Source organism: Limanda limanda, chromosome 14, assembly GCF_963576545.1.
Source record: "Limanda limanda chromosome 14, fLimLim1.1, whole genome shotgun sequence".
NCBI lineage: Eukaryota > Metazoa > Chordata > Actinopteri > Pleuronectiformes > Pleuronectidae > Limanda > Limanda limanda.
Window position 1 is genome coordinate 12,423,152 of NC_083649.1, and position 25,971 is coordinate 12,449,122.

General features: G+C 41.3%; 1 protein-coding gene across 1 annotated transcript in view; it reads right to left on the minus strand.

Moving 5' to 3' along the window:
- rapgef6 (Rap guanine nucleotide exchange factor (GEF) 6) overlaps positions 1–25,971 on the minus strand; it is a gene marked incomplete in the record, with an annotated part of 127,389 nt that overhangs the window by 18,649 nt on the left and 82,769 nt on the right. The window contains 12 exon segments of the mRNA XM_061085217.1: positions 2,951–2,965; positions 5,082–5,239; positions 10,817–11,060; positions 11,170–11,278; positions 12,259–12,462; positions 12,743–12,850; positions 14,237–14,401; positions 15,578–15,730; positions 16,512–16,670; positions 18,525–18,661; positions 19,579–19,759; positions 25,862–25,971. Of these exon segments, the coding sequence (XP_060941200.1) occupies positions 2,951–2,965; positions 5,082–5,239; positions 10,817–11,060; positions 11,170–11,278; positions 12,259–12,462; positions 12,743–12,850; positions 14,237–14,401; positions 15,578–15,730; positions 16,512–16,670; positions 18,525–18,661; positions 19,579–19,759; positions 25,862–25,971 (1,743 nt within the window).

Sequence of the window (25,971 nt, forward strand, 5' to 3'; positions counted from 1 at the left end):
TTTATGTGACATGACTCCTTTGCTCCGTACTCTGAACAGATTGTGCTGACTACTCTCCTGCCAAAAGCGCTGTGGTAAAGAAACTAAATGGAAAAAAAGGGACCGAGACACAGTTTCTGGTGAAAACTCAAAAGATTTACATTTATCAATGACATCTTTGTTCCAGCCTAGTGGATAAATATATGCGCTAAATTTCTATAACTCAAGAGTTGACTTTTGGGGGGTTAAAAAGATTCCCCCAGAACTTATGGAAACACAAGGAGTTCTTGCAAAGGCTCCTAGTTGTGGTGGAAAGATCCTGTGGTCGGAACGCATTTGATGTAATTTTTGTAATGGCCTCACATGATGATGCCACACATGGCTGTATTAACTATTGCCCAGAACCAAACATTCACATAAAACCACCAACCTCCTATTACACTGCGTTGAAAACAACATAATGTGGATGACAAGCCACGATCACTGACATCACAGGTTATTCAACCTTCACGTTAAACATGCACACAACAGCAAGAGAAGGTTACATGCAGCCAGGGAGGATAAAGAAAAGTTGCAGAGACAATGTGGACACAACAGGAAATAAGTCATATGTTGTCTATTTTTAAAGCATTACTAATACTTCTATTGCTAAACAAAATAATAAACTGTATTGTATGATATAAAAGTTAAAAGTGAAAAAATCAATAATTCATAAAAAAAATCAAGATGCTTGAATGTTAGGGGTTATGCGTGTCTATATATGTATGTTCAGGTGTATACACATATACGTATCTATGTGTTATGTGTGTAAATCATGGAAATGGTTCTCATGAGTGAAATACTGCATTAAAGACGTTTGTGTGTGTGTAAGGAAGAGGGGACGGACCATTAGTCCCCGGCAGCCGAAGAGCTTTAATACAATGAGTTATGAACACTGCACAGTGACGGGTGGAGAGGGAGTCCAACAGACCAGATGAAGCTGTCATATAGCTTGTGTGTTTGTGTGAGAGAGAGCGAGAGAGAGAGAGAGGGCTCAGGTTTATATATGGAAAATGGAGGAAGATCAGGACGTAAAGGTCGTATCTCTAAAAAAACAACGACATGTGTTTGATGAGCTTATTCATTAAAATGTACAAACACTTTTGAGTGTGTATGTGTGTGCTAATATGACAATGGTGGGGGACCTTTATTATCATCATTATAGCAGCAGCTCAACAACAGCCATTAACTAACTGCTGAAGGCAAAGCCGATAATAATAAGGTTAGAGTAAATGCTGATAATCAATCACATAGGCTAGTTTGAGCTGCATCTGTACTGTGAGTGTGTGCGTGTTCAGGATTCATTAGTACTTTCTTTTTTCCAGATAAAAAAAAAAGAGAAGAATGTTTTTGGATGAGAGATCAAGGAGAGAAATGAACAAGGAAAGGTCACTGGTTGTTTTAAAGGCTTTAGAAATATGTAAAATAACTTCCAGAAGGTAAATAATGTGGGACAGAGCCAACAAACATGCATTTAAGAAGCTGTGGCTTGCTTTCATCAGTCGTATACAGGATCGATGCCAGGTTCAATTTTAGACAGCATGACCTTGGTCAAGTATTGTGGCGGACACAGATAGAGAAGCGATGGATTCTGTCTAAAACTTCATTCCTACAACACCTCTGTTGTGAGGACTGATCTCCACTATATTGTTGCCTCTGCCAGGGAGGTTATGTTTTCACCACTTTCCAATTTATTTGCTTTTCGGCAAGATTACACTAAAACTAATGTATAGCTTCCCACAAAACTTGGTAGAAATATGGGACAGAAAGAAACCATTGGATTTTGTAACGTATCAGAAGAAAGTTGTGAATTTATTTTTTGACTTTCTATAAATTTTTCATTGATTTCTCAGAAAGTAATTGACTATTCATTTGAAAATCAGGCACATCTTTCCTAACACATCTTCTGCGTTGCTGCAGCAGCAGCCGAGCTCGTCTTTGTTTATGTGCAGCAGGGTGGTGGTGAGGGTGGGCCGAGCGGGAGCTTAATGCTTTGTGTCTCATTAGCTGTGATTTGTGATTAGAGTGTGGGAAGCTCTCGTCTCAATAGCTGGCTATCATATCCAGAGGGGTGGGGGGGGAGTGTGGGGGAGTCTAATCGTGTTTAATCCTCTGGACAAGCTGTGACATGACCTGCACACTGGAGGACAATTGCTGCCCACCCACCCGGCTGAACGTCCAATCAATCATTAGCTTTAATAAGGCATTGTTCATTCTCATCAACACCGTGGAGTTTGTTTTTGATGGAGTGAAGCCAGAGGATTTCTATACAGGAGGGAATAAACATTTGCAAACTCAGCACTATAAGAAGCTACACACTTCCCACAAGCCTCCTCCTCCCCCTTCCTACTGTTCGCCCAAGCTTTTCCCAGTCACTCCATCATACGGTCGGAAGACATTAATCACAAGTGAAAGCATCCAGAGCATAGGAGGGCAGCGGATGATGGCTTCAAGTGCTCAGAGGAGAGTGATGTGAAGTAGTTAGGGGTTAAACACAAGGCCTCTGTAAAAATAAACACAAAAACTGAAACGCCAAGACTCATTTATGTGTATATATGTTTGTTTCTCGAAGATAAGAAAATAACCCATCTTCCTCTTACCATTAAAGTTGAAAGATTTTCTAGGGTGAAGCAATCACACCCTTATCTAACAGGACTACTTCTACTTTTTATCACGTTACAAAGGGAAAAGCGATCAAAATGGCCTTCTGAAACTCACACAGTGCGTTCTCAAAAGGAAAAAAAGCATACAAAAGCATACATTAACACAAATCAAGGCCAAAATCAAGAGTTTGAAGGATGCACTTCATGGACGCAGAGATGCAACACAGAGTGAGAGGGAACAAACCCAAAATCAAAGAGTAATAAAGACATGGGGGGGAATATTTACTGGCATGCAATCAAACAGTGGTATTGAAGGTATTAATACTTACAGTATAGTCCCAGGGCTTGGCAAGCAGAGAGGAGAGAGAGAAACCACAGTGAATACGAGAATGAGAGAGAGTGTGGGAGTTGCACAGGGAGAGACAGTGGTCGGAAACATCGTGACAGAAGAGAAAAAGGAGGGAAGACCGGTGGAGTTTCTGCTTAATCTGTATGTTCATGGGAAACCAGAGGGGAGTATGACTCATCATGTCCACATGAGAACATCTGTTTAAAATCACAGCGACAGAGACGCAATACCAGAGCTGGTAGAGAGAGAGTCGAGGAAAAAGAAACAATGACACAGAGAGGAAAAAGACCAGAGAGCAAACTGAGGATCAAAGATTTGAAAATGTTAGACAAGTAGTAGTAGTTGTTTTGCTTTTCCAGTTGTCTAGTTAGGGGTGGCTGTGGCTCAGGAGATAGAGCGGGTTGTCCACAAACATCAAGGTTGGCGGTTTGATTCCCAGCTACTCTAGTTCAAATGCTGAAATGAGAAGCTGAATCCTAAATAGCCAGGTCAAAGTGTGAAGGGGTGAATGTAACCTACAGTGTAAAGTGCTTGAATTTGTCAGTAAAGACAAGAAAAAGTAGTGTGTACATAGAGTACTGGGTTTTTGGTAAAGTAAAGAAGTTGTAATCTTGTATTGTGACAATTTTTTTTAACAGATTTCCAATGTTCTACACACCGATCGATTAATTAAAAAAATTAAATAAGATTAATTACTAATGGAAATGATAGCTTAGAATAAGATGTAGCTATGGGCAAACTACATCAGAAATATAACACACGCCCACAAATTTGGAATTAAATAGAGTTAATGATGACAATTGTATATATTCATAGGTCAGATTTGATCCTAAACATATATATTATACTCCCCAGTGTGGATAGGAGAGAGGTGATAGTGATGCTTCTGACCTTCCTCTGGTCTGTTACTTTAATTACAGGTGGGAGTTTGAAGAGGCTGTTCTATCTTCTACTGTTTAATGGCCAGAGCGCTGAGGGAAACTTGGGAACTTGATATAATGGTGGGTGATTAATGAGGCCCAGTTGGTGTGTGTGTTTTTGTTCTCTGAAAAAAAATAAAAAATATAAAAGACGTATGTGATGTATAGGTTTGCGAACAAGGGGAGTGTGTGTATGTGTGTGAATGTGTTGCTCAATGACAAATAGGTGGTGGAATAAATCAGGACCATATTCACTCGCTCCGCTCTCTTTCACCTTTAGCTTTCTTGTTCTCCCCTCCATCTGTCTTTCAGTCCCATTAATGCACACGCACAGGCACACAGCTCCATGTTAGTTTTAATAACTATGAGCTAAGGAAACCACTCTTGACAGGAAAGAAATAAATAAGCCCTTTAGTCCAGGAGGTTAATTCTTCTCCGACAGACACAATTGTGCAACAGCTCTGTGCCACTTCAAAAAGAAAGACCCCAGGGTATGTGTGGTGTGTGTGTGTGTGTGATTGTGTTGAAGAGAGTGCACACCTATGCTGTAGACTTCCTACTGCTTGCTTTGAGTTAGTCACTGTGTGTTCCTTTGTTAGCAGAACTCGTTTTGAGGAGTTTGATGAAAAAGCAGAGACCAGGAGTTCATGTTTGAGACAACAAAGTGCACACTAACACTACACGTCTCACATGGCTGATTTATGTGATTATATGACAGCTTGTCTGTCCACAGTGAACACCGGAGTCCTTGGATTTCATTGCTCAGCGAGACTGAAGGAAGTCCAGTCAAATAGGACAAACTGCGTCAGCAGAGAAGTGCTCAAGGCCATGATGGCCATGAACAACTGTCAATGGATATAATGGAAACTTTGGTGCTATTAAACCCAAAGAACTTTCAGTCATTTAATACACTAATACATAAAAAAGGTGTAGTACTTAGTTGACAGGAATGAGCTAGTTTATCTGAGTTTTCCCAAGATAATGTGTTCAAATAGATTAACAAACAAACTATCAAATGCATTAAATAGGACAAATGCATATAAAGAAAGTGTTAGCATCCCGAATCATCCCCCTAGAGTATATGTGTTATTTTATAAAATTTTGAAATGGCTGAAGAAAGATTAAAACAACGAAAGAAGAAAAAGAAAGAAGATTCTCATCCTCCTAAGGAAGTCAACATGGTCTTCTCACCTGCAGGGTTGGAGAAGTCCAGGATGCTGGGGGCCGGCTGCAGCAGGTCGGGGCTGCTGGACGACAGGTTGCCGGGGATGGGCATGATGGCCACGCTGTGGCGACACTGCTTGGTGCCCACAATGCTGTCATCTTGGGAATGACCCATGCCGCCATCACTGGAGGAGATGAAGGACGAGAAGGAGAAGGTTGGAGTCGGGAAAGAAAGGATGGAATTAGAGGATTTTCTCCATCATGCAAACTGCATGTTCTTAAATAAACTTTTAAGCTTATATTTTGCAGCAGTAGACATTCGGAAAAAAAGGCTGAAAAAATATTTTTGAAGCACAGGTATTAGAATGAGCTTATTTCCGTTCATCTTAAGAACATATTGAAATCACAACTCGTAACTCCTGTAGGAATGAAATATCAGGAGATTTAATCAAAATGTCTACTCTTGCAGAATAGCAACACCATATTTTAATATCACTATATTGGTCTTTTAATATGCAGCGGCGACACGGCTGAAATTCATCCATGAGGTGGTTTCATGAATGGCAGGAACTGATAAGGAGCATTCGCAGGTAGAGACGCACAAGTCACGCAAAGACACACACACACGCGACACAATGACACTGGTATACACAAGCACACACAACAGTGGAGCACATATGAAAAGAAACAGAAAGTCCTGAGTGTTTTAGCTCATTCAGATGTTTTCCTATGACTCGTTTCTAATTGTACATCTGTTTGTCAGCTCTTGTTCTTTAGTGTGTGTGTGTGTGTGTGTGTGTGTGTGTGTGTGCATCAACCTTTATATTAATGGCCTCATTAGAATTACTGAATCTGCAAACATGTGGTGGAAATGGCAACTCTTCTGAGACCATCCCACAGAGTGATTCTGAATACCCCTGCATCAAGTGATAAATGTGGCTGTCTTAAGGTTAGATTACACATTGGTAGCTTTTAAATATTTTAAACAAAAATTCTTAGAAGCTTACACAGCATCTTGAATTGACTTTTATTATTTTGAAATTTGAAGTGGGCGAATTCAAAGTATATCGGACTGAAAATAAACTATAAACATAAGAACAAAAGAAGGAAAGAAAATAAAGCAATATGATATGAAAGTGTATAACATCACACCTAATTGTACCCATCTGTACCATAGATTGTAAATAAAGATGGACAACACATCTCTAATTTCTCACAATATCCAGAAATTAAGCCCAAATATCCCTGATACGAAATCTGCCGTCTTGCAAATTTGGAATCAACATCTGCCAGATAATTCTGCACGTTTGAACAATGGAGGTCAAATCAAAGCCCAAATGACAATAAGAGATATATAAGATAACGTTTTAAAGATTTATTAGTTTACTGAAAATAAACCATGACATGTTGCATTGGAAAAGGACAAAAGCAAAGTTCTCAAGCCCTTAAGTCTTAAAGCCTGCAGGTAGTCACTTGATAGTTTCTGCAACAGCCCTGCAGAATACTTAAGGCTGAGTAACTCAAGAGGCTTAGAAAAATCATACTTTTATTCGGAGGGTTTAAATGTGAAATCGAAGAGAGGGAACACGTTTAAATCTACGGATTCAGCCCTCGAGTCATGTTGCAGAAGGCCAGCAGTGGTGGTTAGTGCTTGACTGGATGTGTGTGAGTTTCCTGCTGTGTCGTGCACATCTGCAGATGGATACTGAACCACACGGTTGGAGAATGGGGGGAGTTACACAAGAGGTCTTACCCAAACAGGCCCCTGAAGCAGCAGAGACAAAAAACGGGAGAGAGACAACATTGAAAAGAAAAAGAAAACAAAAGATGAAAGATAAAAAGCAAGTGTAGAGCTCAGCTGAAGAGTCAACCGTCTGCAGAGAAACATTGCGCATGTCTGAGAGACAAGGCCTCTTATCACAACACAAACACACACATGTAGGATCGACAGAAAATACAAAGTTTAGACACACTGACAAGTTTGCTGAAATAAACTTTAACATTTCACAACGCCAGCTAAGATTTATATATAAGGCACATGACAGGAACTGCAGGATGAACGGGAGAATTAAACTGAACTGTACTGAACACATTCACAAAAAATGCATAATGACGAGTCAGCAAAAAGCAGGCATTAGGATTAATGATTTTAATCTAATTAATTTAGCTACATAAATAAAAAAAGAGCTGCTATTGTCTTTTCTACTTTTTGTCTTTAAGTCAATACCTGTATAATTTCCTGAGTAATGCTTCTTGCAGGTGGAGCAGCAGCAGCGCAGCAGTGAGCATGGAGCAAAAACTTAAAACATCTTGTAGGGTGAACACTTGACGCAATAGTTACTGTGCCGTGAATCGATGTTTACTGCATGTAACTGTGTCACAATGGAGTAGGGGGAATGAAAATGGCATCTTGGGACATGAGGTCACTGTTTTATCATCGTCTCAGTAAATCAGAGACTTCTGAGACCAAGTGACTTCAGGCTGAGCCCCCTCTGTCTATTTCTTAGTAATCTTTGTAATGTAAATCACCTGGGTTAGTCAATATGGGATGTGTGTGTCTTAGTGGAAACACGGGCCGGGACAGCTTAATTGGGCAGAAAAACGACTTGTTCATTGCCAGTGTGTCCTTGACATATAAAATCCCAGTCTGAAGTGGAGCACAATGTCAGCCAAGAACAGAGGAGAGCAGCAGCAGCAGAGAGAGAGAGTGGGACTGTGTACGTATGGAAGCTGGGAAATGGAATCTGAATAGGAGTGGACATTTTGAAAGGATAAGTGTTACCTCTGCAATGGAGGCTTTGTTTGCACCCCTGTCTTTTTGTTGGTTTGTTGGTTTGTTTGTCAGCAGGATAACACAAAAGCTACTGAATGGATCTCCATTAAACTTGGTGGAAGGATGGGACATGGGTCAAGATCATTGGAATTTTGTAATGAATCTGGCAAATTTATGGGAGAGAAATCTATGTGTGTGCACCTTGGTGCGGCTTCACTGAATTGAAGGAGACTGCTGTTGGTTTGTGCTCTACCAAGTGCCATTGTAGTCCAAAAATAAAACATAATTTGCTTTATTAGTAATTTGCCAGGTGATGATCTTGACAGATGTGTGTGTGTATGTGTTCTTACAGGTGGAGATTATTGGAAGCACTTTAATGGAGAACTCAACCAATAAAATAAGAGTGATTAGAAGTTGGTCAGCAGAGAAATTATTATCCAGAAGGTAATGATCCGGCCAGATAATGCCAGATTCACAAAGTGAGCAAAGCCATTGAACACATTGTAAGAGACTGACTGTATTATAGTAATGATGGTCACAGCTTGCCTCTTTGTGACAGCCTAGCCTTGTGTGTGTGTGTCGCATGCTTTAAAACGGCATGATATCTTAAATTACGCTGTCCTGAGAACAGCCTGTGCCACACACACACACATCCAGTGGAAAATATTCCAACACTGCCTCCCCTCAAATCTTCCTCCCACAACAAGCACTGATGAATCCCAATTGACCCACATCACCCATCTCATCTGCAGCCCCTTTAATCAGCCATCAGTTCCTTTGAATCGCAGAGTGGTTTCACTGGTGCCAACTTGCAAAAATAAAAAGCAATGAAAGCCCTTGTTCGGTCGATAAGGAGAAGGCAGTCGGAGAGCTTTTGGAAGCGGTGCACTGAGCCGGATCAATGGCCCTGTGATAGCGTAGTGCATTATGAGAGCCGAGCACAATCAGTTTTCATGCAAACTGTGAGGCATTGTGGACGTAATCGCTGCAGCGCTGGACAGCTGAGACGGTAGAAAAGTGTAGGGACGTGAAAGTGTCATTTTGCAAGTGTGTGTGTTTGTGTGAGAGAGCGTTAACGTGTGTGAGTTAGTCCTGTAATTGACAGGGAGAGAACAGCATCTTCTCTCTCCAGCGCTGACACAGTATGGAGCTTAATGAGGCCTGGAGAGGCATGAAATGATGAAATGAAATCAAGTCTGGATCTGCACGTTCCGGGTGGAATATTAAATGCGAGCTGCCACCTGCACAATTGCTTTCCATCGCTCCGGATGCTCTCAGTACAATGGCTAGTTACGGATGATGACAACAACGGTGACTATATGATGATTATGGCGACAATGACGACGCGGCCTGCAACATTTTAATATGTGGCTGAAAACTAACTGACAGGCAATGTTGAAAGAGTGAAAGAAGTGCACTTTATTGGTAGACAACCATTTGTTAGAAAGAGTAAGAATAAATGTCATCTTATCAGACATACTCTGGTGCAACCACATCTTGAAATGGGACAGACCTGCAGACCTGTTAGTCCCCAACACACCAGTACTGGATGTGCTGAGGGGTCCTCAGGCAGAGGTCTTTTATCTGTCCCCTGAAACCTGCTGAAAACTAAAAGGCACAGAGTGTTTGCAGTCAGGGCGCTGACGCTCTGGAACAATCTGCCTGAGGAAATCTGGTCGGCTGGCACAGGACATCTTTAAGTCGCTTCTTAAGACATACTTCTATCCGAAAGTCTTTCCTAACTTTTCCAGAGTTTTAAATTCTATTTCTTTTCTTTTCTCTTTTGAAATATTATTTCTATTCATGTATTTTTATCGGTTTTCGCTTTGGCTCGGATTTACTCACCAAATCGCTTCAATCCAAAGATCTAATGATATCAAATCCACTACTTGTCCTTTTCTCCTGCTATTTTGCTGCCTTGAGAAACCCTATGTAACACGCCTTATGACAAGTGTTTTATAGATAAAGATGACTATTATCATTATTATGTTTTACTGTGTGCTCCAACTTCAATGAAAAATGTAGGTAAGGATTATAGAATTGGGTGAAATTGCTCAACTTCCTACTCAAGGCTGAAATGTGCTTCTCTGTCACATTGTGAGGTAAAAATAAGCAGTTTGGTTTATCGGGAAAGCTAAAGGCTTAGATTTCTGCTCACGCCGCTAATATTTCCCGCCTGCAGATGGTCACAGCTTGATACAATACCGCCACAGAGAGAGCAGAGATGATCCGGCCAGGCCAACTTCCTTTAAAGTGCTTTTCATTGAAGAATTCTTAGATTCAGGTATGAGGTAGAGAGTAAATCCACTTGAACTCGCATCTTTTAAAGCTCCCCTGTGAGAAGATCTCACTCTGAGATTCAATTCATGCCGCATTGCGTTTGTTGCTCATCATTTGACCATATTTTAAAGTCTTGTGGTTTTAGCTGTTAGTGCCACATCTGTGCTGTAAAATAATTCAAGATACATGTCTATCACTCTAATATGACTGTATGATTGTCTGAAGACCAAGTATTGCATTTTTGATTTGCAGTCTCTCTCTGTCTCTCTGTGTTGGCTTCTCTTCGCTCTGGTCACATACACACTAAAGATAAAATTTGAAGTGGTGACTAGGACAAGGCCCATTAAGACGATGTGTTCCCCACCAGTCACTTCCAGGCCATTTCCAAGCTGCTGCTCCGCCCAAAGCTATAATCCTGATTTTATAACAACAACATCGTCTGACAAAAATCACAAAACACAACGGCTGTGTTGAGATTTCAGCCACATTAAGACACAAATGACCAATGGGGAAACTCCCCAACCCCAGCCAGCCGACCAATGGTGCATCACAACTATATCGTTCACAAACAGACATTCTGGTAAGAACTGCTGGAACATAATCAGTGCAGCTAAAAAATACATCTAGATTGGAATATGTAACTTTTGATTAATTTCTTTGACGCTGTACGTAATGCTTCCTGCTGCAGTGTTCACATCGATCCTCTTACCTGAAAGGTTTGGGTGGCAGGATGGTGAAGCGCGTCTTCTCCAGCATCTTCCGGATCTTGTTGCGTCCTCCTGAAACTGTGTTGGCCTTCATTTTCCTGGTGCTCTTGTGGTCCGTAGAGAACTCCATGTCCCCTGGAAGGTCGGGGATGGAGAAGCGGTTCCCTTTTTTCTCCTGGATCTTGGGAATATGAGGGACGCCATTCTTCTTCTCATGCACAATCCTACTGAGGAGCTCTTTGAAGACTAGAGGGATGAATGTGCAGAGAGAGGAGAAAGAGGATTGACCATCAACTCAAATGATTAGATAGGAGGCATTCATGCGGCTCTGTGTGATTGAGAGCAAATCACTCACCAAATATGTTGGTCTTAGCCGTGAGAGAGAGGTGAGTGTTGTTTCTCAGGATGTCAACAGCTTTGGAGAAGGAGATGTTCTCAAAGTTCTGACCATTGATCTCCATGATCTGAAACAAGGAAGATGTTCATAGCAGAGTTGAAATAAAAATGTCTGACACACAGTGACAGACACTGGTGGACATTGACCGTGTAGGGATTTGTCTGGGCTCTAGTTTAACTCTATGGGAACAATAACATTTCCCCCACCCGAAAAAACGAACTTTTACATTATCCTCCCCTGACATCTGAAATACATCATTTATATTCTGCTTCGCTTTCATGACATTAAGTTTCTGCACTCAGCAAATCTGTAAGCACCTAACTAAATGCAAAGAGTGAAAAATGTATATCCTGTCCTCTTGAATAACACAAAGAAATGAGGTATGCAGTATGCGGAGTGTGGCTAATGGCCAGAATTATTTGACCACATTCAATTCACACCACCTTTAGAAGAGATGAATCTGTAGTTTGCACTAATTAACATATAGAAAAGGAAGCAGTCAGCAAGAAAAATAGCTGTTTCAGGTAATATAGATCGTTTTAAATCATGAAAGCACCGGACATGCATCAAAGAATCAAGAGTAGGAACATGAGTAAAGTTGTATACGTATGCACCACCGATGACTGCAGAATATAAGACTGTTCCTTCTAGCAGGGATCATATATTAGGCAACTTGGTAGTTAGGTGCATATATTATGCTTTAATTGATCTCATAGTTCCTCTGTATCTGTACCAGACTTTATGGAGTGCACTAATGAACTATGCTCTAATGAAGCAAAACTTTGGCTTATGAGTGAAGTACAACCACACTGGCCCATAACCACCACTTTCAAGGGTTTATCAGGTTGAAACACATATGGGCTTTATAAATGCTTTTCTCTCTAAAAGAAAAAAAAAAACCTGAATACTTAAAGGGATGAACGATTGCAATCTGGCTAATTGCAATAGTGTAATTTTTCTTCTTCTCATTCAAAGCAGCAGCATTGCATCATATCATAAAGCACGATGCTGCTTTATGGCACAGAATGTTGCATTACGTCCTCTTACCTGATCTCCCCGTTTGAGTCCAGCCTCCGCAGCCTTGCTCCCTTCCTCCACCGACTCCACAAAGATGCCGAATCCTCGCTCGCTGCCGCCCTGCACGCTGAAGTAGAGCGGCGACTCCCTGGACGCCTTCTGCAGAGTGATCTGACGCCACTTAGCCTTGGCAGCGCACGCTATGTTCAGGAGCCGCAAATGGCCCTTCATTTTCTGACGAGAGGAAAATAGGAAAACGATGAGCACGAGGGGTCTCGCATTTAAATTGTCTTTTGTCTCCAAAGGTACGCAATGTACTTGTAAATGTAAAACAACTGGCAAAGGTCATCATGCTGTAAATGCATAGAGTTGATTTGAAAAGCAGTTTGGTTTCGCACGAGAACACAAACAATAACAAGGTAATCGTCTCATCGGTTCTTATGAGATTTAGTGCAGTAACATTTTCGGACATTCTTGTTTTTGCTATTTAAAGAAGTTTGCTGTTTGAACTTACCGATACTTCTAAATTTTTCTCAAACTCCTCCAGAAAGCGTGTCATTGCCGGGTCACCCTCAAAGTCATTGAAGTGGTTGTTGACCCACAGCAGCACTATTCTCGTAACCTGTTGAGACACAACGAGAGCTTTATTCAGTCGAGAAACATGGTTGCACAGTTCCTGTAACAAGTTATTTTCAATCTCCTGTTCTTTAAAAAGACCTTTGATTATTTCACTGTGACCTGTTCTGAGGAGAAATTTGTCGAGAGCGCTTACTGAGCGGTTTTATTGTAGATGTTGGGTCAGAGGTGATTGTTAATAACATTTCAGGGCCTCAGGAACTGGTAGTTCTGTGTAGTGTTCAATGACTAGTTGTTCCGCAGTGTGTGTGTGTGTATATATACATACACCACACATTCATACATATTTGAAAGACAATTTGTAATTTCAGCCAAATAAGTAAGCTGTTACTTTGAGTTTTTAAAATGGTGCATTTATGCTTTTATTCAGTCCAAATAGCTCCATCCATCTTTATTTTCTGGGATGATAAATAAATACATTCTGTAGTATCTATTAACACATGACAAACAGCAGAAAGGATAAATAATGACCATGCACACAGCTGCAGAGAAAACACGTTACCGACAATTTATAAGAAGAAAGATGTGAATCAAAGAACATTCAGAAGCAATCATGTCTGCAAATTTACACCAGTGGCAACATTGTTCTGAGATTCGTAAAAGGTCAGAGCGGGAACCGATACATCAACACACAGAATCAATCAAAGTTCCCTTTCTTGTCTCTCTTTGGTTTTTCATCCCTTCTCGTTCCATATGTGGCTACTTCCCCCGTTGCTCGTTCTGTACCGGATTAGATCCTGTTTAATGGAGCTGAAAATTATAAGCTTGAATGACAACCACATAAAGACTATTGACGGTACAAGACTAATCTTAGGTTAAAGCGGTTATGGACAATGGGAGTGTCAGGCATGAACAAATCGCCGCCGGGCTCAAGGACAGCTGAGCTGGCTGAACTTGTATTGATCGGCATGTGAGCGGCACAACACGTAAATTCCCATGAACGTGCAAGAATATGTGTGTTGTTAGTCAGATAGAGACTGTTCCTTATACATGCAGATGACTGGTCGTGCGTTCAGTCAAGCATATTTCTGGATAGTGGGAGGAAGTGGAGACACTCTGTCCATCCTTATACTCAGCCTATGGTGCAGTTACAAATGTGTGCATTCTCTCACTCATTGTACAACCATACCCGAAACTTTCAAAGTCAGCTGACCGCACATGCCTGTTTCTCTTTCTCTTCTTGTAAGGACCCTCATTAACATAATACATTCCCAAGCCCTTAGGACCGAAACCCAAACCGGAAGCTAAATCTCATCTTAATCATGGAACCATCAAACAGCCCTTCAGAGGAGGACTAAATAAAATGTCCTCACAACAACGGTCTAGAATTAAACAGGAACTAGGGCCGCAATACAAGCACACAAACACTCACCGTGTCCCGGAGACTGTCCACATTGAACCACTCCAGCAGTTTCCTGCCGACCTCCATGGGATTTGACAGAAAGGTCCTGTAGGTCAGCAGGAAGTCTTCGATGTACGTGGGGTCGACCACCGACGGCTCCTCCACCAGGTGCATGATCAGACGCTCCGGGGTTCCCTAGGGGGAAAAAGAAACACACGTATGGGCACACGGAGATAAACATACGGTGCACACTGATGCATGCACGTGTTGGACAGCTGAAATGACACAAGGGCAAATGTAATCTATACATACACGCACACACACACTGAAGCCGCTGAAGACAACAAAACACATGCACAGGCCAACTTGAATACATTATGTCAACATTAATCAGAAAAGTGACACGGATATAGAATATAAAGATGTTGCTGTTGAACTGAAGTGTCAGCCACCCATCGATAAAGTAAAGACACACACACACACACACCCCTACACACACAGAGAATGCACAAACGCTTTCGTTGCAGAGAATTATTGCTGTGGATTAAAGACCAAACACCTGTAATATCAGGGACTGAATTCCTGATTTGATGTTTACGTAACAGAATTTATTCAAAAAATGACAGATGTACAATCCTGTTCTTGTTAATGTCACCAGAGCAGAGGTTTCTGGGGGGAAACACTCCATTTGACAGGGAACAGAAACCAGAGAGGCATCCACTTTTGTCTGACACAGACAAGAACAAAGCCAAAAACAGAAGCGGTAACGCTAACACTTGTGAATTGACTCATCTCGACTGGATGCGTTTGTGGAGCCAGCAGCCTTCCTCGGAGTGGCAGCCAAAAGAATCATTCAGACCCATTATCTGATCAATACGTGTCTGCCTCGGGAGGCTCAGGAAGAGGATCAAAAGGCCTTTGAGCGCGTACAAGAAAATGCTCTGGCAAACACAAATAGTGCAAACGGTGCCTCTCAATAATCAACTAAGAACACAGAACAGCTGCATTGATGTTTTTTGCAGGATTCTGTATGTGATTCATGATGATGGGACTCAAATCAAACTACAGTATTTCAGTGTATATAGGACACACTACTGGAAAACATGAGAACTTAAATTTTCAGGTTTACAAAGTAATATGCAGATTACAGGGGGATTAAATGAGTTTATTAGTTAACTGGTCTGAAGCTTAACTTTTACCTTAGACCTTAAACCTTCCTTGTATCTCTACTGGGTGAGGACAAGTTTCTGCACAAGGTTAAACCTCTACTTGCGTTTGAACTCATCCGTCCTTTCGCCCCTTCACACTTCAGAGGAGCAAAACGCTTCCTAGAACACTGATCGATCAGCAGCTTCTTTGAAAACGACTGACCTTGATGACGATGTGTCCCTTCCTGGTCCCGCTGCGGTCCAGCTCCCGGTGCTCCTTCACCATCACGATCTCCCCCTCCTCCTCCACCTTGTGCATGTTCTTCTCCACATGGTTGAGGATGCGCCAGTAGTCCTCCTGGGCGATGCACACGAACTGGTCGAGGATGACATGGGGACAGCGTATCAACTTGTAGTAGAGCAAAATGTTGCTCCGCACCACAGTTGGGTACTCGGACAACAGCACAGACGAGACATGAGGGTTTGTGGAGAGAGGCATGGGATGAGGCGATGAATGGAGGAAGGTCCACAGCACTGTTTCTCTCACTCACTAAACAAAATAAATAAGTATGGTCGTCCAAAGTCCTCTCAACTACCCATTTTGCAGAAGCATCTTTTAACACAACCTCACACTTCAGTTAAACTAACTTCCTGTTCTGTCAAACTGAAGCGAAAGCGTCAAGACATGACTTTTCACTTGCTGCGCTTCCCTCGACTAAATAAAAAGTTTCTGCATTTGCCTCTCTGAGCTCTGCCTCCGCAACTTCCTGTGTATCTTAAGAAAGGAAATGATGCGTCAGTGAGGGAACTGGGCAGTGTGGACAGAGACACCACAAGTAATGCTCAGTTTGGATACCTTTTTTAAGTCATGAGCTTAATATGTCAGTTCTACATCAAGACTGGCTTTCTGAGAACAACCTGCAAACACTATTCGCAAACACTATCATAGAAATACACTACTTCATGAAAATACACAATAGATTTGTCAGATTTGATGTATGTATTGCAAAGGCAATGCAATTAGAACTTTCTATTTCAACCTGAATTACCTTTCCAGTAATGGCTACAGTAAAGATGTAAATGCACATAAGATATCTGTCAAAAACAGTTCAACAGTTAATGAGTACTTTTAGTTTTTTTGTCTTTATTTCTCGTACCTGACAGTCGTCCCCCTTGGTGCGAACTTCTCCGTTCATGTACTGTTTGTCCAGGGAGGGTGAGATCCCGAAACTGTTGCCCATACAAAGAGTCTCCACTCTTGCTTCTGGGTGGCTGATCTCAACCGCCCCATTCAGGATAACATACCAGAGGTCCAGCTGCAGGAGAGGTGGACGGAAACGTCAGAATAATCCAATATACAACGTCAAGCATTTAAAGTCTGCAGAGATTATTAATGCTCCTCTTTGTATCTGGTTATTGCTCTCCTTATAAACTCCTCTTGTATTCACAAGGTAGTTGTTAGTAGTAGTTAAAACACTCACACCAGATATTGGTGGAATTAAAACATCTGATGTGTTAGAAGGAACTATTCAAGCATCGCCTGTAGCTGCACAAGAATGACATTAATGACGTGTAATTTATTGAGGGAATGTCTTGTTGTGAGAGGTGTGTTTGACTGTAATGGTGGAGACTGGAGAGGTTTTGTGTTTCTAGCGGCGGCTTTTGACAAGGAGATGCTGGCAGGCAGAATATAATAAAAACCTTTCATCCATCCAGAGTGTGGGTGAATGGCTGAATGAGCCCTGGGCTAACTCCACAACTATCTATTCCTCCCCATTGAATTTTCTCTCTCACCGTTTCCCGCAGAGAAAATCAAACATTCCCTCATCGCTCCTCATTTCTCCTCTATTCTTTTGTCCATGTCAGCCTGTCACTCTCAGTCTTCCCCAGCAGTGATGAAGTGGTAAGAGGTGAGGCAAAGTAATCAACCATCGATATTTGTACACAAAAGTGCTCTAGATGCTATTTTCATGTAGTCCGCATACAATAAAGTTTCTAAATGCATATAAACAATCATATTTCGTCATGAATATTTATGGAGGCCTGCAACGGAAGGTAAGCTACTATTTGTCAACTTAACATTACATGGATAGCGAGACAACTTGCTGGTTTCCCTTGTGGTCCTTTCTGCCATTTTCTCTTCCATTCTGTCCCCTGAAGCACTTTCTACTTCTGACCACTTTAGACTTTTTATTCCCTACCTCACTCTCTTCTCTGAGCAGATTCATGTTCACTTGTGAGAGGAGCCGAGCTCTTCACTTTGACCTTCAACTGCAGTCCACAGAGAAAAGATGGGGCGGGGAGGAGACCTGTCTGTCAACTGACTCGACACAGGCAGTGGTGAGGAACATACATGCATGGCTATGTGCACTGCCTGTCCATGGATGCTGTCTATATGGATCTGTCTCACTGATGCCGATATCTCATCCTCCTGAAGCTTTAGCGTCCGCCAGTTCATTGCCATTTATCACCCTGTCTGTTCTGTAACCAAAAAGCCATGACAGGCCGCCCGTCTCTCAAGCATGTAACTTAATCAATTAGCCGTGTAGCAGCTTGAGTGATTGACGAGGCTTTCACTCTGCAGCGACTTTGCATACGCCAGTATCTGTATCTGCAGCTTTGGATAGACTGGAAGATGGTGAAAAAAATGTGTGTGTAGAAATGGAAACAAAAGATGTCAAATCAAAGAACACCTCTGTTTTCCATTATACATTATACAAACATTTGCATTTTGCGAGTAACTGTGTTTGTGTGTGTGTATTTTAGGAGGTTACTTTTATGCCAAGAAAGAGAAATGTAAGACTTTAACTGTGATTATATTAACGACCCAATTTAGAATCAGCGTCTTCCGAAATGAATAAAGATAATTACTGATATAACGATCAAATTCAATTTAGTGCTTTAATGATGCAAAATATAATAATTGAAAAACAAATTCACATTTCATAATTAGCCTTTTAGTGACTAATCGAAGTGAGATATGCAGGAATAGAGATTGTATCCTTAAAACCAGTGTAATATCTCATTTCTGGATAAAATACATTTTCTTTGAATAATTCCTAAACCCTTAAATTCATAAATCACTTTCAAAACTCTTTCAGATTTGTTTGGAACTTTTACAGTCACTTCTTCTGCTGCTGTGTTGCTGTGTGTCACTTGTCCGATCATACCTCTTGTTTGTTGTGCAGTACGACCGTGCCGGCCTGCTCCACCACCTCAAACACCATGACGCTGCACAAGTCCCTCCGCACAGACATGGTCATGTTGGCGAAGGCGGGCAGCTGGTGCATGAACTCCAGCAGTTGCTCTGTTTGGTGCAAAAGGTGAGACGGGGAGACAAGAAAGGCAGTGATAAAGGTGAGTTATTGTGAAAGAAGTAAAAGAAAAATACATATACAGTATACACACATTTTCCCACCGACGAATACATGCAGCAGCAGGACTTCTGAAACAAACTGTGAATTTGAACACCTCTGACACCAAACGAGAATATCCGTTTCCAAAGACTTAAGAAAAGAAATCAAGAGTAACAGAGCGTGTAAAATAAAATGCAATTAAAAACTGTGCTAAATTGAACTCTAGTAAAGTTTATTGATGATGATTAATGTATTTGGTTTTTTAAAGATTAGTGAGTCCAGGTTTAACTTGGGTCCTCCCCTCTAAACCTCTCTCCTTCCTCTGAATGAGCTGTATGGAACCAGCCAGTGGAGAAGGCCTGGCTCCCAGCAGGCACACAGCATGCCAGGCCTTTACATCTCCTCTCAGCTCTCTGATGTGGTCACCTTCTCCTCCTGAACCCCACTGGGTCCCGCTAATGAGGTCGTCTCTGATTGCCTGTTTAAAAATATACCCTGAAGGGTCGGCGATGTTTAGAGACCACGGTGAGGGGTCTATTTGCGGGTGGTGCATTTGTGTATCTCCTCTGCGTGGGCTTACTGAATGATAGATGGTATCTGTGCGCTTTCTCATGAACAAGGAGAATAATAATAGAAACCAAGGGTACTTGTTTCTATCAAAGAAAAACGTGACAAACATGTTAATCCTTGCTTTTCATTTCAGCTCAGTCAGTTTTAATCTAATACTGATTTGTTGTTTTAAGAGCAAAAGTGGTGTCAAGCCTTCTCAAGCTCATTAAAACCTGCTTTACAGAATTCAATGTTTTAATTGGACACAAAGGCAACCAACACAAAGACTTGATTATGAGCAGCGCAGCGTTAGACTGACCGATGTCGTCATCGTTGCGGTCGGCCGGGTCTTTTTCCAGACACTCCCGGACGAGATCTCGACCCAAAAGAGTGTCCGAAGCCCTCTCCAGGTCCTCATCCTCCTCCTCCTCTTCCTCGCTGTCCACCGCAGCCTCTGGAAGTCCAGACAGGTCCACATCTCCCAGCTCGCTCTCTGTAGCCTGGAGCAAAGACAATGGGGGAAGTAAGTAACAGAAGCAGGACAGAGGGAAGAACCCTACGAGGAATAGTGACTGATGGGAATGCAAATACTTAGGCCGAAAAAATATCGGCTTTTCAAGTAATATCTATGAAAAACTGCATCTCATGGATTTTTTTATGGATTTAATGTTGGACTGGGTTTCATGTGCCTTAGGGCTTATTGACTCAAAAAGAACTATCAAAGAACTAATAATGTGACCTAGAAACTAATACCGGAGTATTGTACCATGCATGACAAGATGGTACATAGTGTACCAGCTTGAACCAACGCTAGAGTAGACACTGGTGCAGAACGGCATCAAAAAGTAAGTTACCCATTTGCAATTATGTGCATGTAGGGTATGGGTAATTCCATCCTAAAATATGGTCAGATCTTCATCTAAGTTACAGCTGTTAACAATTGAATAGGTCTGAGAAGTCTGACAAGTGTGGAGTTTTGTGAGTTAGAGCCACATTTTGAGTTTGACAAATCACACAAGCCAAAGATCTCAGAAGATTTTCCATTAAGAATTTTCATAAAGCTGGAAAGTCTCGAGTAATTTCAGATAAAATATCCGTTCTTTAATGAGAGACATTGTCTGTCAATGTTTAAGATCCATCAATATCTACTCTTTTAAGAGAACAACACAATGATGATATAAAATTGCCTTTGTTGCTTCACAGCTCAATTCCATGTCTCCCCTTTATTTTATAGAGGATTGAGGCTGACACACAACACATGAAGAACAACCTTGTGATGAGCATGTATCGGTGACCCTGAGCTAAAAGCCCAGAGACCAGGTCTCGAACCAGAGGTGCAAACAGGCGGATATTTACATCCAGCGGTAATAATTCAGATGCCATTTTATTTCCCCAAGTACAGGACAGACAGATGGTTGGCAGTAGTGTGCTTCTAAAAGGGAATAGGGGCTTTAAGGTCATTCAGGATTTGAACCATCAACCTCGAGGTGAAAAGAGGAGCTCTGCAGTGGTGATGGCAGTTTTGCAGGCCATCTGTTAGCAGCATACAGCTATTATAAAGCAAAGCAAAGCCACATTTGTACCTCTGTCTGTTTGCATTTATCTATTTAATTTATTTAATCCACTTTCATTAGGAAGCCAGACAGAGAAGTCTGTCTTACTCTCACAAAACCGTGTGAAAGTATGAATACAAGGAATATTAAGTTGTGAAGTCACGCACTGCGATATATCCTCATTGATTTTTTTTTTTACTCAGACAAAAAAGGACAAATTTGCTACAGAATGCTGTTATATATATTTACATAGACATCATGTGTTGTTGCTAAGGGACAACTGGGAGATATGGACTGAACTCTGACTTTGACTGGTTATATGTCCTTTACTATAGGTCATACAGAAATGTTTCTCATATAATATTAAAGCTCTTTTCCAACTCTATATATACCTAAACATAGTGTTATCCACAATTGAAAAAATAACATGAGGGATTATAATAGTTCAGTAAAGTTGAATTGCAAAAAAAACCTTTACTTAAATATCAATTTTTCAACGAAGTTTACCAAGACCTTCGGAAAGTTTGGTTAAGATTAATTTCAGCACAAAAGTGTGATGATTTGACACTGAAGGATTCTACTGGGCTTTGCTGAGAATAAAACCAGGATCTACTCCACACACACCGAGGCATTTATGTATTTGGATAGTAGATGTACCTACAGTTTGTCGTAGTAAATTAGTTTGGAGTTTATTGGATTTGGGATGTATTACTTGTTATGGATGACAGGAACAAGTTCATTTTCTATCCTACACACAACAATATGAACTCCCCAACAAACAAGGCAGTTGAGCTCTCAGCTTCTTTATAGATTTGGTACCTGGCCAAAAGGTTTTATAGGCTTCTCTGAGGGAGAAGGGATTAAGCTAATGGTCCAATCCAAGTTCAGGTACAGGTCTGTACAAAGGTTTTCATAAATTAGGGTGGAAAGGCAATTTAGCCGACTTTTAAAGCCACCAGCTACTCAGCTATGTCCTCTTCTACACCAGATACGTTTAGTTTGGCTGGAGATGAGAAGAGACAAGCCAAGACAAGTAAAAATCCTAATTCCCTGTTCAAATTAAGATTTAAACTCCGATTTTATTTTCTGTAAATCTCACACAACGACCTGTAGAGATATAATGAACTGAACTTTTTGGAGGAAGATGCTGGTGATTTTTGGAAAAGCACAATCCAAAAGCAGCACCTAGATGAATCTCATGCAGGAATAAATACTCCATATTTATTACCCGGCCCACAAGACACTCAAACCACCTATTTCATTCGCCTCGCAAGTTGCTCTGCGGTGCAACACAAGAGCAAGATCTACATGAAAGTATTTCTGCTTCACCTCTGATTTATCGATTCTTCGTGGAAATTTATATCATGTATTCGCTGGGCCAACAGTGTGCAGAGGAAACAAAGGCCAAAAGTGCAGCGGTACTTTTTTTATAGTTGCCAATTACAAGAGAGAAAAGACCACAGTGTCAGATAGAGGCTGTTATGGAGGTTGTTGCATCCTTGCAGGAAAGTGGCCTTCAATTTAATATTTGTTGGAAAAAGGAGGCCAGTGGAGGTCGTGGGGAAAAAACAGTGGTGCAGTTACAGCAGCAAAAACACAACCCTATAATCTCACTGTCCTCCACCACTGAGATAGCTTTCAGGGCTTGTGAAAACCCAGATCATTCAGAATGCAGGACGTGCCCTTTCAGTGCAATTCCCCTGCTCTCAGAACAAGTTTGAGCCAAGAGGACACATTGTCAAGATCACGGACAGGAAAACAAAAGACGACAGGAGTGGATGATGAAATAAAGGAAGGCAAAGAAAGGAAAGGAACGGCGTGATGAGGGAGGGATATGGAATAATAAAAGGAGAGAGGGCGATTGACAGGAGGGGGCTGAAAGAGGGAAAGGGCAGAAAGGAGGAATATGAGAAGGGAGAACAGGGGGAGGGATAAAGGCAGAATAAAGCAAACAACCTTTGGTTAAGTCAAGGTGTGTGAGGGAACGAGTCGGAGAAGCCCCCTGCAAAAAAACTGTCTGACGCACTGACAAGTCGGGAGCACAGTGAATGGGGGGGGATCAGAACTTTAAGACAGCTGTAAACAAACATGGAGCCGGGTCAACGACGAGCTGATGGGATCAGAGCCATGCGATATATATCTAATCTGAGGATGAAGAGATCAGGTCTCCGTGTTAAACGTCTGACCCCGGCCGACCAGACTCACATCAATCCGAAAACACTCGCAGACAGAAGGAGGCAGGAGGCCGGGTTGTAGCAGAGAGTACAAAGGGCAAGAGAAAATGTGGCTAAAATATTTGAATAATGCCGTTCTAGCCGACTTTCGACTGAATGCAAAGGTGACTTGACTGATACACTGCGTAATTAATCAGGCTCCTGCACTTTACTTTTGAGCTAACAAGTTTTTAATTCCCAGTCCCTTATCTCATCTAACTACAACCTCCTGAAACCATTGACACAAGGATTGTCTTTACGCACTAAACAAAATAATTGCTTTCCTTATTTACAACAGGACCTTCAGAGGATTTACGCAGGTAAAACAGAAGAAAAGTGGCATACACAGCATTTGTGCTCGTGCAGCTTCCTGTAAAAAGGGTCAACATGTGGGCGGAGGGAATGGACATTTAGACAAATGGCTGCTGCAAATGATTTATCTCTGCCGACTGACCACTGCAGCCGAGGAAATTACACCTGGAATGTGATGTGTGGAGGAAGCAGGAGTAAACTCTGTGAAGTCTGAACAGAGGACGACCGCAAAATTCAACAATACCTTTAAAGTTGTTCCAACCTTGACTGAAATTGCAATTGTCAATTTCCGACGAAATTAAAAAACTCTATCTCAGCACCTGACAATGCAAATGCCTTAAAATTTCTGTTTTATCTATATTCTCTGTTAATTTGTCCAGTTTTTAATACCGTTGAACGTGTTGTTTGGTAAATCATGTGAAATGAGAAACATAATCATACGATCAATTTCTAAAAATAACAACACGACTTGATTGGCACGGTGGTGTGTGGGTGGTTTTTCTCACACTCTCACCCAATTTGCAGACATTAGCGATGTTATCAGCCTCACTAAAACAAATCCGCTCATTAGTTTTGTGGCCGGCAGTGCCCATTGATCACAGCAACTCATTAACTTGTAACAAACTCATTAGTAGTTTGTGGCTAAAAGACCTCACAGGTTCCACTGATGAATACTAACAAGCATGTATACAGAATATGACACGAGGGCTGTGTGGAGGAGCACAAAAACTGAAATACAATTTTCTGTGTGAAGCTGAGAAATCAGCAGATCTGGGGGATTAAAATCATGAAACATTCCCCTTCTATTTGATGCATTACTTATTTGTGGCGATTGAGATAATTTACGACAAAGAGAGGCAGTTATTTCTGAAGCACGGTGAGTTTTTTGAAAGCTCCAAAATATCACATAAATACAGGTGAGGCTTATACAGGAGGAGATCAGCAGACCTCTAATGTCATGGCCAACTGGCTCAAGGACAAACTTTCAATCCTCTATAGAATTTGGGCAGACTTCTTGAATTATATTTATACTGAAAAAGAGAGCAGAGGCTTATATAGGCCAGTATGGACTTACAGTATATGGTCAAACATTCCCAAAAAGCCCATACTTGAGTCTTAATGAAGTGTTGGATTGTAACACTTCCCTACCTGCACACAGGTTCACGTATCCATTAGTTGTTTATGTTTTTTTCTATAAACATCTATTTCCTTACCATCTTTATCTTCCTAGGTTTACTTATCTATTAAGTTCCTAATTATGTGCTCTTATCTTTCTTTATTTCATGTAAAAACCAATAAAGATAGACATTTTCTGCATCAGGATGAATTATTCAAATAAATGCATACGCAAATAATCTTCCTAGGTTGCCGAAATTAAAAGCAACTGACAGTATGGGAGGACAGGGTTGGAGCATGAACAATTAGGAACCAGATTTGAAAAAATTAACCCTAACCCTAACCCTATGACTTTACTGTTTCCAATGCTTTTTCAAACTTAGGGAATGTCTTTGCTTGTTTTAGGTGCGAGTGTATTGGGGTCTGCCAGTAATGCCAAAAATTTGGTAGAAAAATGGGATGTTTCTTGTTATTTGGTTTTGTCATTTGCGGATTCCTAATATTCCTGATTAGAGTAACCAAAGCATTGTTATTGACATCAACTAGATAACTGACTTATTTTTAGCTACATAGAACCCAAAGAACCAGACTTAGCGGAAATCCAGCGGAAGGATCGTTACAAACTCAGCGGCTCTGGTGATGTTACAGATTCTATACCTGTAGCACACATATAGATAGACCCGGGAAGGTTAGGTTCATCTCCTGCATGTGACCTTTCTTCTGCAGCAGGAAGTACAGAGGGAGCTGCAACACCGGGATGCACGACCGATGCCCAATAATAAGCTGGGAGGGAGGTGGGCTGACAGATGAGTGACAGTGAGGCAGACGGAATTGGAGCAAGTCAAGCTGCGAGAGAATCAAACATCAGACAGATGCTTTTGCCAGAGACCAGATGTTGTCACAGTGTGGTGGTGGAAGGGTTACAGTAGACTGGGGTTTGTCATTGGATTGGACAGGCTTCCTTATTTTTTATTAGGTTATGTAATAAGAGTGGCAAGGAAGATTAAAAACTCTTTTCCATTTGTCAAAAACTTTGTATTTCATGGTAAAACCAAGAGGATTTTACAAAAAAACTATTTATGAGGCAAGATGTAGCCAAAGGTACGTGCTGAAGCAACCTTGATTGGATGTTTGACATTATACCAAAACAATAAACCTCCTGGGTGAAGATGCCACCTCGACATATGTGACAGAGAGATCCAAAGAACTATGGCAAAGAAACTCACAGCAAACTTGAAAAACATAAGCTGGAGCTTAAATCATCCTATAAATGTGATTCATATCAATATTCTATTCAATATTAAATATCATAAATACATTAAAATAAAGATATGATATAGATAAAACAACCAATCAAAAATGTAAAAAGCAAAAACACTTTAATCATGATATGAGGTTTGGTTCATACCTGATAGATATCTGATAGGCTGCTGCTCCCCGAGTCGCTGGCGATGCTGCATCCTGATTGGCTCGGAGCCATGTGCATCACCTGTTGGTGGGCGTGGTCTGTCAGGTGCA